Source organism: Telopea speciosissima, chromosome 10 (genome assembly GCF_018873765.1).
Source record: "Telopea speciosissima isolate NSW1024214 ecotype Mountain lineage chromosome 10, Tspe_v1, whole genome shotgun sequence".
NCBI classification, from domain to species: Eukaryota; Viridiplantae; Streptophyta; class Magnoliopsida; order Proteales; family Proteaceae; genus Telopea; species Telopea speciosissima.
In genome coordinates, this window is record NC_057925.1 from 57,131,293 (window position 1) to 57,144,359 (window position 13,067).

At 38.8% G+C, this 13,067-nt stretch overlaps 1 protein-coding gene across 1 annotated transcript; it reads left to right on the forward strand.

The window, feature by feature from the left end:
• The first annotated feature begins 8,468 nt into the window (after positions 1-8,468).
• On the forward strand, positions 8,469-11,914 carry LOC122643783. The gene is made up of 3 exons (XM_043837367.1): positions 8,469-8,769; positions 10,588-10,644; positions 11,370-11,914. Exons 1-3 carry the CDS (start codon positions 8,469-8,471, stop codon positions 11,912-11,914), a joined length of 903 nt encoding a protein of 300 aa, XP_043693302.1.
• Positions 11,915-13,067: the final 1,153 nt, after the last annotated feature.

Consider the following 13,067-nt stretch of genomic DNA (forward strand, 5'->3'; position numbering starts at 1 on the left):
CTACTCATGTAAGTGTTAGGGTTAGGGTTTTAAGGTACATTTCATATATGGCTGAAGGTAAATCAAAAAATAATAAGCATCATCATCAAGTTTCTTTACAAGAACTCGATCCTATAATCAAATTTGGAATGGTACACCATACTATGAAAGACATGTCATCAAATTTGGAATGACATAAAGACTAGCACAATACCATTGAAACATATCAGACATTTTCCATATTCCTTTGTGGAATAACAAAGTAAGGAGACTTCACATGAAAATTTGCTACCCCATCAAGTTTGGAATGGTTTCACAAACCCCCATACTTAGTAACCTAACTAAGTTATCTGAAACATAAACTGTCCCGAATGCTTACCAAGGCTAGATGAGATTCGAATAATTCAAAATAATATCGGGTTAGGTTAAGACCTGACTAAATGGTCTTTAACCCCATCTCCCCTGTAGTTTTGAATGTTCGATCCCATACCTTTTGCCATGTGGGGACTAGACATCTTAGGCAACTTCACCGTAGCACCGGGAAACAAAAAATACCTGATCCAGTAAGTATTCTTTGTTATCGATCCCTTCTTTGGACTCTACTGATCTAATCCAACCAAAGGGAACAACCGGAGCAGGGTTCCTACAAGCTTGTTGGGAAAATTTTAATTTCTATACATGATTATAGTCCATGCTTGCTTGATCGATGTAGCCAATCAGTCAGTTTACTGTTATAAACCAAAATTTTGGGGAATTTTGGGATTTTTAAATGGGAAAATTACCAGATTAGGCAACATTGGGTTTTGATTTACAGATTTAACCACTCAATGTTTAGTTTAACGGAACTAGACAGATCCAGTCTGAGTATTACAAAAATAACCAAAATAGTACCCACCCTCACTGGCATATATTTATTTGACATTTTTATCCCTTTCCTCTTCCTCCCCTCGATCACACCATGACCGGCGGCCTCGCTCCTTCCCTTCGCTGTGAGCTCGCAACCCACTCTCTTCAAACCTCATTTCCTTCTCACCACTCTCTTCCCTGATTCCCTCCCATCGTCTATGCAATTAGAAGCATACAAGAATCTACCCCCTAATTTGTCAAAATCAGAACTCCACCGCTGCTCCGGAATCCCCAACGATGGGGTGGGAACCTGAGGCCACCGACTGGTGGATAGTCCCCTGTTTTCATTCAACTGGACAACAATATTTACCGTCTGAATATGGGGTTTGCGGGCAGACGAACTTGCCGTCTCCTTCTCCTGATAAAAATCTAGCAGGCAACACCTCTCTTCTCCTCGGACGACTTGCTATCTCCTTCTAACCTGCGGATTTGAAGAATAAGAAGAGTAAACTTAAAAAAGAAATGCAAACCCAGTAATGACTTGGACACCAGCGTCGTCTGAGGATGATGGCAGGGCGGCCGCTGCTCCCGAATCCGATATGCTCAACCACTTGTAAGCTTGTAGCGATTTCTCTGCCTACATTAATGACATTTTCAGAGTCGCAGAGGATAATTTGCATTCCATCACCACCAGAAAATCTCGAACCAGCCGCAAAAACATTAGTTCTCCCATCTCGCATTTCTTTCCCGCTCCAAATTAGAGATCCAACGACAAACAATTCAGAACTGTCATCTATTATTCCTGCATAGAAACTATTGAAAACTCAAAAATCAGATCATGGGATCAATCTAATTAGCCGCTTAGCTGTTCTTTCCATTTCGAGAGAGAGAGAGAGAGAGAGAGAGAGAATACTCACCGACTCACGGATGTGGATCGTCTAGCAGAAATTGCTGCAGGGTTTTGGTGCGAGAAAAGCACTAGAAGAGGAGTTTCATTCAACAATAAAAATTAAATTTAGAAGTATGTGGGGGCGAGGGCAGGAGAGGGATGGGGCGTTGCAGAGTTGCGCGAGGTGATTTCAGGGAAGAGTGATCGTAGGAGGATGTGGAGGGTAGTTTGGGGGGTAAAAATGGTAAAATATATTTTGATGGAGTGAAGGTTACTATTTTGGCTAATTTTATAAATCCAAACAATGACTCGCTAGTTTAGTAAGAAAAAACTCAAATGTTGATAATGATGTAATTTTTCCTTTTTTAAATAGTTTGTTTGGAGAGGTTATATCCAGGCAGGCCCTGGTTTTGCCACATGATCATAGGTTAAAAGATGGTGCATGCTGTATATCAAGTTTCAATCCAGTTGGAGTTGGACAAGCAGCAAAACGAAATGTTGAAACTTAATAAATAAATATAAAAATAAAAACAAATCATATATAGTACAGTTGCCAAACTTTTTGGGATGCATGGACATGATAAATAAAAGGGTCTTTAATTAAATTGAAAATTTAACATATGATTAATCCAAACCATCCCTTAGATATCCATCTAACAAATAAGAATTACCACATCATTCTTCCATGTGGCAAAAATAGATGGGTTGCCAAGATAACCTCTCTAACTAAACTAGTCTGATCAAAGTTTGCTATTAGTTCACTTTCTAATTATTTATATTCCAAATGCGAAATTCCCCCAATTTGTATTAATATAGTTGGAGCAGTGCTAGATGTCCACGTCAATGGCAAAAATGCTTGTTTGAGCAAAAATCCCCCCCCTCCCCCCCTCTCTCTCTCATCAAGTTAACATCTCCACAAGTAAGGGTTCTATATGTGTCTATCTCTCTACTTGTAATTAAAGTTTATCTTCTATATATTCTTGTAAAGCCAACTAGGGTTCTCTCTATTGTGTAAGTGTATAATCTCTCGTTTCATTTCGATGCACGCAGGAAATATGATGATGATGTGTAGGCTATATTGCACAAGAAGTACAAATTGCATTATTTTTGAGTTTTGTAAGGGTCTATGGTTTCATTTCCGTTGGCTATTTCAAAATGCATTTATTAAATTAGGTGAGAAAATTGATGAGAATTGAATCACCCCTACCTATGATCATCACCTATCATAATCATGGTTCGTGATCTCAGTATCGGTTGGATCGGATCGGCCTACATGGATCGGGATCGCTCAAACTTGGGCAACTATGGCACTTTTGTCTCTATTTTTTTTATAAAAAAATATTTTTTTACATTTTTCAGCTGGATTGGATCGGTATGATCCGGCCAAAATCAGCCAATCCGATCCGATACCTTTCAAACTATGATCATAATAGTGTTACTTATTAATGCATCCTTATAATTAAAGTTCATCATCATCATGCATGAAAGTTAACTCTATAGCCCATCTACATACATGTATCAATTGGAAGTCGTGCCTGGTTGCAAGAACATCTATGAAGAGAAGTTGAAGCATTATGAAGCTTCTGGGCTACTAAAAGAACTATGGAGGCTAATATTAGAACTTGGTGATTATGATCTTGATCATGCTAAGTTTATGCTGGCTTCAGCAATGTTTAGAGCAACAGAGCATGGGATTATTGAATTTATTGAAGAGGCTATCAACAACTATCCTCAGCTTCTATTGATCTTGGAATCATATGAAAGCAAAACAGTATTTCATCACGCAATCATCAATCGCCAAGAAAAGATTTTCGGGCTTATTCATCATCTAGACCCATCAACGAGGAATCATCTTGCATAGATAGATGATGAATAAGGAAACTACATGTCACATTTAGTTGCAAAAAAAGCACCTATTGAGAAGCTCAATCAAGTTCCTTGTGCAGCTCTCCAAATGCAACGTGAGTTACTATGGTTTAAGGTTGATCATCTTTCCTTGTTCCTTAATTTCCAACATGCAGAAAGCTTTTTTTTTTTTTTTCTTTTAATGGAGAAAGTTTTCCTTGATACACCCATAGACGATGGTTCACCCACTATCCTAGGACTCACAAACCCCTAAGTTGCAATTTTAGTCATCATGTGTGTGTCCGTTATAAATTTTGTACTTTTTTTTTCTTCATTTTAGGAAGTGACAAGTGTTATGATTTCCAACTATGACTCATATCGAAACAACGGCGAGCAAACACCTAAAATATTATTCATGGAGGAGCATAAAGAGCTACTTAAAGAAGGAGCAGCATGGATGAGGAATACATCAATACAATGAATGGTGGTAGCAACACTAATCACCATGATTATGTTTGCAACAGTGTTTACCGTACCTAGTGCCAATAAGGAGAGTAGTAGTGATAATACGGGAGGAGAAGAACCCAATTACATACAACGCAGGTTTCCTATAATTTTTATCATATCAAATATATTAGCATTTTGCTCTTCGGTCGCTTCAATGTTGATGTTTCTAGCCATTATTATTTCACGATATGCAGAAGAAGACTTCTTCTCAACTTTGCCTCGGATGTTGATATTGGGCCTCTTATTTCTCTTCGTTTCTATAGTGGGGATGATGATAGACTTTGTGGCAGCCATTTTATTTATGCTTTGCTTCGATATTTGTCTGTGGGTCTCCTTTCCAATTGTTTTTCTAGCACGTATCCCAATCACTATTTATGCTTTGGTGGAACTTCCCCTATTCTTTCAATTGTTGTTTACCACATCCTCGTCAAATATATTTGGGAAAGGAAATTAAATATGCATGCATGAATGGGTAGTAATAGTATTGTATCATTGTGTGTTGTAGAGAGAGTATTATTCAAAAGAAGTGCAATGTATTATCAAGTATAAAGTGTATTTTATTTGTCATACACATTTGAGTTTAATGTCTAGCATTAATTTATATACATCATTAGTGGAATTTTAAATTGCTAAGAATATGAGTGATCGATTTAAATGTTTACTGCAATAATTTCTATCCGCTCTTTATTTTTTCTTGGTGGAAAAAAATTGAAGATATGCTTTTAGTAAGACCCTAAGGGGGGGACCTTGCTCTCCTCCTTCAGTGGCTGGAGCTGGAGGATCCAACCCAGCAAAAACGTAGGGGGCGAGGTTGATCATTTTACATGGGGCCACCTGTGAAAGAACCCAAACACCCCTTGTTTTACTGGGCTGGATCCTCCAGCTCCCACCATGGCTGGAGGAGAGCCAACTGGGTGCATGTGATTGCGCAGGCTCCTTTTTTCCGACTAGTTCGACTAAAATGATATGATTTTTCCAATTGCCATACAAAGCCCATAATTATTGACTTATTGATTTAAGTTTACATTAAATATATACCTGTATGGGAGTGCTTTGATAGGATCACATCCATTGGATCTATGAGAAATGATCTTGAGTTGGTCTATCACTTTCAGGATCACTTCATGTGTCATTGCATTATCTTTTTGACTCGAGGGAAGTCATGTTACTGGAGATAATCTATACTTAGGCTATGTTTGGTGTGTATTCTTAAAATAGATTTTGGGTCTAGAATGCATTTTCAAACCTGAAGTCTTTTAGATTTTCTCACTTCAAAATGCATTTTAGATCTAGAATCTATTTAAAAAATGTATAACAAACATAGCCTAAATTAAAGATGGAACCGAAAAGAGAGAGAGAGAGAGTGTGTGCTCTTTACTGTTCTTGTCAATCAATGAGGTGGAAAGTTTTTTTTGTTTGTTTTTTCTTACTTTTTGGTTCTTCCCTGTCGTTTCTTTTGTCGCTATCTCAAATCTCCTTTCTCTATCTTTTTCTTTCCGTGTTTTGTTTTTTTTAAACCTTTCTAGTTTGTTCTTCTCATCTCTTTTGGGTCCTGATCGTATTTTTCCGTCCGGTAAAAGGCCATTGCCCGGAATTTCTCAATACCGCTTTCTATCGAATGTTACTTGATCGGCTTCCAAATGATCCTTTTTTTTCACTGTTGTCATTGAAATTTCTTTGAAAATCAAGGCTGTGTTTGATATGCATTTTTCGAACACATTCTAAATGCTTATAAAGACTCATTTAAGTTTACAATTCTACATGGTTTGGCTTTCAAATCTCAATGCCGATTACTCTCTCGTAGCTATCTACTGTTTTATCTTCTCTAGCATTATCTTTTAAGCGTTGTTAATTAAAGGACTTTATTAATCATTGATCGTTTTTTCTCTGGGTGGTGGGATCCATTCCAACACATCTTGGGAACTCATTAATTTTGAGTCCGGCTCAGCTCCTCGTACGAGGAGGGAGAGGATTCTCCTTGCACGCTCATGGGTCAATACGTGATGTTCTATGACGACTGTGTAATTCGACATCATGCAGTATGATTTATGGGAAAATGTTTGCACTGCGGATGCAGGGGGCATCCAGGCCCCTAAACATATGGGGGTGGGCGAAATGACGGTCCCACCTCTGTTGAATGATCCAAATGACTGTCCTGTATTGTCCCATGATTTTGGGCGTAGTGTGCACCGTGTGCTCTCGAGTATAGAACATCGTCTCATTTTTTTTTTCTCAAATTGAACAATCTACAAAAATTGACTAGCATAAACAATGTACTAAAATTCTAAGGAAGGGGTTCTCTGTTCGAGAGCGTGCCTCTGGGCACAAGGATTTACAAAATGACCATTGCACCCTTCCTAATCGATTCCCACACACTCTCATTAATCGGGGTATTGGTGTTGAGCCATGCTCCCTTTCCCTTTTTTTTTTTTTTTTTGATAAATCCAAAAATTCTATTATGGAATCACATGAAAATAGAACCTTTAAAAAAAAAAAAAAAACTCAAATATAATTATAGGTATTGGTATTAGTAGCCATATTGATCACCGTTGATATCAATATGTGTATCGAGGCCGTATCGACCTATATGAGGGATAAATTAAAAAAAGAATCATTATTTAGCCCGTAGTTACATATTATGTGTATCAATATTGTATCCGATACCAATACGTACATGTCACTTGATACACTGATACAATAACGTTGCCTTAAGTAAGTGTCTAATTAAATTCATCATCTTCAAAAACAAATAGGGGTACATGAAGAGAAACTTCACTGGACTCATGGTGTCTTGATAAAATATAGACTCGACAAGAGGAAAATGTCTCAAATACAAGCAGATGATTGGATTGAAACCGTATCTTTGTAAATTCTGAATTTATTTTGAGCTTTTTTTAATAATAAATAATTCAAAACAAATAATAATTTTTGATCAAATAATGAGAATAGTTAGAATACCTTTTTATTATATTGTGTTTTTTGCAAATCTTTTTACTTATGTAAGGTAATGATTTTGTAAACTGCTTATAAATATTTGTAAGGGAGAAAAAACATTAATCCGTTGCGTAGCTCAGCATGTACTTATGTCCACACATAAATATACGTGAAATGACCAGCACACCCCCTAAAAAGACAAAAGAGACCAAGGGTGCATGAACCAAAAAAAAATTTGCTATTACACTTGTAGCAAAAATGTTCCTACTGCAAGGATGGTAACCAAAGAAATGAGATCTTAAATATTTTAAAAAATATTTAAACTTAGGAGGGTATTAATGAACCCAAATGGAAAGTAAATTATTCCATTTCGTAGTATAACAGAAAACTTTCCATGATTCTATCAGAGCACAAGTACAAGCCATGTCACGCGATCGAGTGCGATTCAGATGATTGTGGGCGAGTGGAGGATACCTTGGTACTGCCGTGAGGTTTTTTTATGAGATCCACGTGTTGCGTGATAGCTTCCGAAGCTGCTGTTTTGCGCACCATGTGCGTGAGCTGGACTTCTTTGCTCAGCCCAGGAACTCCACTTTAGTGGGGACAGCCTCCCAGGGGCACTCTCGATGTTAGTCCGGGATGATGCCCTTGGGCGTCGGTTCCCTAGCCTGTAATCCTTTATTCATTTTTATATAATAAAATCTCCTTTATCCAAAAAAAGAAATATATTTTTAGGGATAAAGTCTTTTGCATTAAAGATGCACCTTGTCCAAACACATTGGGATGGACAGAATGACATTCCCGTTCCCTAATGACCCAAATCTCGCCTTTATTCCACCCCATGTATTGCGCTTAAATACGTAGACGAAATTTTCCTACTACACTTGCAACAAGAATGTTCTCAGATACATTCCTGGACAAAGAACGTGGCACATGTATTTAAGAACCAATTTGCTGCGGGTCCGGTGGGTTAGATTTACATGTCGTTTTGAGTTGTATGCTTGTAGAATTTTTATCAAGTCATTAATGATTTATCAGGTCAACTGTAGTCAAGAGAGAAGAGTTCTCTCTCTCTCTCTCTCTCTCTCTCTCTCTCTCTTCTTTTCTTTCCATACACTTACTTTCCCTACGCTGTCCCACACTCAAAAGTGTCTTTCAAAACTGTCTTCCACTATCTTAACTTCTTTTAAGATTGCTTGTTTTCTGCTAAATCTCGATCTACCTTCAGTACTCATTCTTGCGATCGCCGGCACGTTAGAGAAGGAGGAGAAGGAGAGCAGTGCACCATCGCCGAGGTATGGCAGGTGATAGACAAAATGACAGAATCCATGAAACCATCGGTACGTAGGAGTTGGTTTCTTTTTAGCTTTCTCATCTCTCCCTTACTTCTTTTTTTTACTTCTAAACTTATTACTTGAAGAATTAATATATGATTTAATTGGTTTCTTTATTCATATATTTTATAGGTATGGAAGGACCACCGAAGGAAATTAATGTCTCATCAGTTACAAACGAAGTGCTAACAACCGATGATGAAGACAATATTCCTATTCTGACAGAAGAAAACTATATGAGTTGGAAAGAAAAGATGGAAAATTTGTTGAAAAAGAAAGGACTTTGGGATTATGTGGTTGGAGCAAAACGTGAACCTGAAAATACTTTCAGCCAAGAATATGAGGATTGGTTGCAGATAAAGAAAGAAATTGTATCATTATTCAGAAGAAAGTGTGGATCTGAGACACTACAAGATATTGAAAAGCTAGACATCACTGTACTTATTTGGAGCCAATTGGTTAACATGTATGAGTCCACTCATCCAACAAAAGCCACAGGTAACTCTAATGCCTCTCTTTCTCTCTCTCTCTGTGGTATGTTCCAAAGGGTTTATAAAAATCGTGATCGGGGAATCTTCACGTACGTGAACGACTCACAGGAGAGAGTGCCCAAGATCTTATAAGTCTCCATACAAATTACTCACATCTCACATTTGATGTGGGATTATTATTTTCGTCTTTCGCTTGAAATCCGCAAAAAAAAAAATTTCATTTTTTTCCCTTTTGTCAAAACAAATAAATAGGCCTATGTTATTGATGGCATGAGACAAAAGACCAGATACAACTCAAGGACTCATCTCCTTAAGTCCTAACTTGACTTTTACCCAAAAAAAAAAAGTCCTAACTTGACCCAAATAAGGATGGGGACGAAAAGAAAATCGTCAACTACTTGAGAAGTATCTATTGGATCGGGCTCCTTTCTAGCAGGCATCCAACGTCTAGGCTGGTTAGATGTGTGCTGGCACACAGCCTGTGCATCCAGCCATTGGATTACTTACTGGGCACTACCGGGGTGTTGGGCTTGCTGGAGAAGAGCCGGATCCGATATATATTAGGGGCAGTTTTTAAATGGCTAACCCTGACTAATTACATGCGTCTGCCATTATGGTTGAGGTTAAGGAAAATAGCATCCCCCCCCCCTTTTTATTTTCCTTACCTTCTTATGTTTTGTCTGAGCTTAATTGTGTCATTTATTCCTCTCTTTCACCTAATTTGTCTTTTAAGTGAGTAACTTCTTGGCCCTTAGGTAGGGGTGTAAATGAATAGTTGAAATTTATTTCCGTATCTGTGTCCTTATCTGTTTAGCACTATTCGAATCCGTCGAAAAGTTAAACGGATGCGGATACGGATAGGCTATAGCTATCCGAAAAGCTATATTTACATGTAAATGAATAACATATCCGATCCGTATCCGTGTCCATATTTGTTTAGCACTATCCGAATACGTCCGAAAACTAATCAGATGCGGATGTAGCACTATCCGAGCCGAATTCAATCCGTTTACATCCCTACCCTTAGGGGTTTCTGTACTTTCCATCCTCATTAATAAAGGTCGCATGATACCTGTGCCCAGATATAGGACCTTGCAAAATTATCGTTCAGCCAACAGGGGACTTAAAATTCCTACTCTATCAAATGCTTTTACACACCGTTGTTATTGGCCCCCTGTGTTAGTGCAGGCGTTACATGACTAGACATCGATCTCTTGCCCTGTATCTCTCCCTTCCCCTACAAACACACAAAAAAACAAAAGGAGCAAAACTTGAATATCTTTAGATCAATATTAATTCAAGACTACAATTACTATATTTTCTTGTTCATTTTAGTTCATCAAGAATATATAATTGCTTTCTTTATACATAGGTATGGAAGGAGCGATGGAAACTAATGTCTTGTCAGTGACAGAAGCTCCTAATAATCCTATTTCTATGAAAAGTGAAGAGGCATCATCATCATCATCATTACAGGAGGAAAACATTACTACTTTGCCAATTTCTGTGGAAAGTGAAGTGCTAATGGACGTCGACATTCCTATTCTGACAGAAGAAAACTATTCAAGTTGGAAAGAAAATATGGAAAGAATCTTGAAGAAGAAAGGACTTTGGGATTATGTGGTTGGAGCAAAACATGAACCTGAAAATCCTTCCAGCAAAGAATATGCGAATTGGTTGAAGATAGACGAAAAAATTCAAATAATATTCAGTAAAAAGTGTGGAGCTAGGACACTGCCATATATTGCGTTGCAACACAGTTCACTTATTTGGAGGCAATTGGTTACCATGTATGAGTTCACTTACCCAGCAAACACAGGTAAAGTAATATGGTTTCTATCAATTATTTTGTTAGGTATCTGAGATCAAACCCTTTAGCCTAATCGTTATCCCCTCCAATTCGCTGCCTGCTCTAATTCCTTTAATTCCACACATAGGGGGGGGGAATGACCACTCTACCCCCTGCCCGAACACACTGCCCAAGGTGGGATCCACTCCCCCTATTAAAGGAATTGGGAGCGGGCAGCAAATTGGAGGTGATAATTATTTCCCTTTAACCTATCTCATATTAGGTTCGCCCAATCTAACGTCCATAAACTAGAATGAGCCCAGTAGGCATATAACAGATCACCATGCTTCCGCAGTCGTCATCCTCGGCGGCTCTCGATCACTCTAGGAAACTTTTCCTCTGGTGGTAGGTAGCCTGGCCCTTTCTAAGCAGTTCCACTCTGCTCCAAGGTTTTTGTCTGGCCAACTGGTAGCTCTTTCTTGACGGCTTTCACTCAACTACTCCAGGTAGCCCTTTCCGTGACTCGAACCCGTGACGTGGTGCCCAGTTGATCTGATACCAAATGTTAAGTACTTGACCGATACGCCAAAGACTCCAGAGCTGATGGAATGCGTTAAATCAAGCCTTTTAACCTATCTCAGACTAGGCTGGCCCAATCTAGCGTCCATACACTACAGTGAACCCCATTAGGCACATTACATAATATTCTTCGAAATTTATCAGTCCTTTAACTATAATCCATTGGCTAGTTGTAGGAAAAATGAAGAGGAAGAGCACAAATTACACATGGAGTTTGCCTTTTTACAAAGCTATTGTTGATGGTAATTGGAAGAGTGTCTCTGAGTTCCTCTCAAAAAATGAGGGAGTTCTTGCAGTCAGGCTCACATCATCAGGAGAACTCCCTCTTCATGTGGCAGTTCAAAATGGAAAGGTTAAAATTGCAAAGGAAATGCTAAAAAATATGTCGGTAGAGGTTCTATCAAGACAAGAAAAAGATGGCAAAACAATCCTCCATATTGCTTCTGTAAGTGGGAACAAAGAGATCGTAAGGGCCATCGTTCAAAAGGATGCAAAACTAGTGATGATCAAAAGCCAATACTACAAAAATTGCATCCCAATCATCTACGCTGCCGCTGCAGGCAAAAAAGATGTGGTCAATTATCTTTACCCGATTACCATACACCAAGATGCAAAGAATCACAAGGAAGAAGACCACCACAATACTGGCGATGATGAACGTGAAACAACTAGAGCTGAAATTCTTGTTTCTCTAATTTTTGGTGATTTCTATGGTAAGTGAGTGATTAGGATCTAGATCCTTTATTTCTGAGCTGCCCCTACTTCTGAGTCTTCTATGCACCCCACACATAGCAAGGCGGAAAAGACCGCCTTGCCCCTGCTCAGGCAAGGTGCTCGGGTAGGGGCAAGACGGTCTTTTCGCAACCTTGCTGTGTCTGGGGCGCACAGATCCAGCTCGGGATAATTATTTATCCCTTATTTATATGTATTCATTTATTTTTATTTTTTTGTAGGGCAAGCTCTTCATCTACTAAGGACATACCCAAATTTAGTCTTGATCTACAATACTGGAGGGCTGACAGCCATTGGAGCACTCGCAATGAAGCCTACTGCATTTCAAAGTTCATTACCCAGTAAAAGAAGTGTTGGGACCTTGTTATATTACTTAATTTACTCATGTAAGTATTTTCTATCATCGATCCCTTCTTTTAGCTCCTTTAATTGCCTGTACTGTACCAAACAAAAAATTTGAGGAGTGGGATTCTTAAACTGGTCCTCCATCTGAAGGGGTTATCTAGAGTTCTAGACAGGCCTTTGTTTTGCCACATGGTGGGTTAGATTGGGGGTGGGGGGAGGGGGTCACCCAGATCCTCTCCAGTTCACCAGCCCCTACAGAACACATCTGACGGCTAGGAGCATCCAGGCACGCACGCATAGTGCCTTCAGCTGTCAGATGCTCGTTGGAGAGGATTTCTTTCCTAGATGGGGACTGTAATTTTGTGGATGGGTTCGGGAGTGTGGCCTACGCTAGCACTCCTATGTATCTATCTGTCTCTCCTTAAAATAAAGATGCAAATCTGTCTTTTAGAGATAGACTCATGGGAGTTCGGACGTTGGTCACACTCAGCTCCCGGACAAAGTTCTTTTTTCCTTAGCATTTCCAGAAGAGAGAGGATAGTGAGAAAAGAGACCCCAACATTTGGGGAGGAAGAAGGAAGAAGAAGGAATCTCTTCACCCACTAGTTGTTATGAAAAGGTAAAATGGACATTTCATCTACACTTCTAAGGCCATGTCATCAGTTAACGTGCGATGGCTAACGGTCAGTTAGTTTAGTAGAGTTTTGAAACTACAGGGGTGCATTCGTTCACTTTTTGAAATCTTGGATTGATATCTATTTAATGCAAAGTACAGGATGTACACATCATTTTCCCCT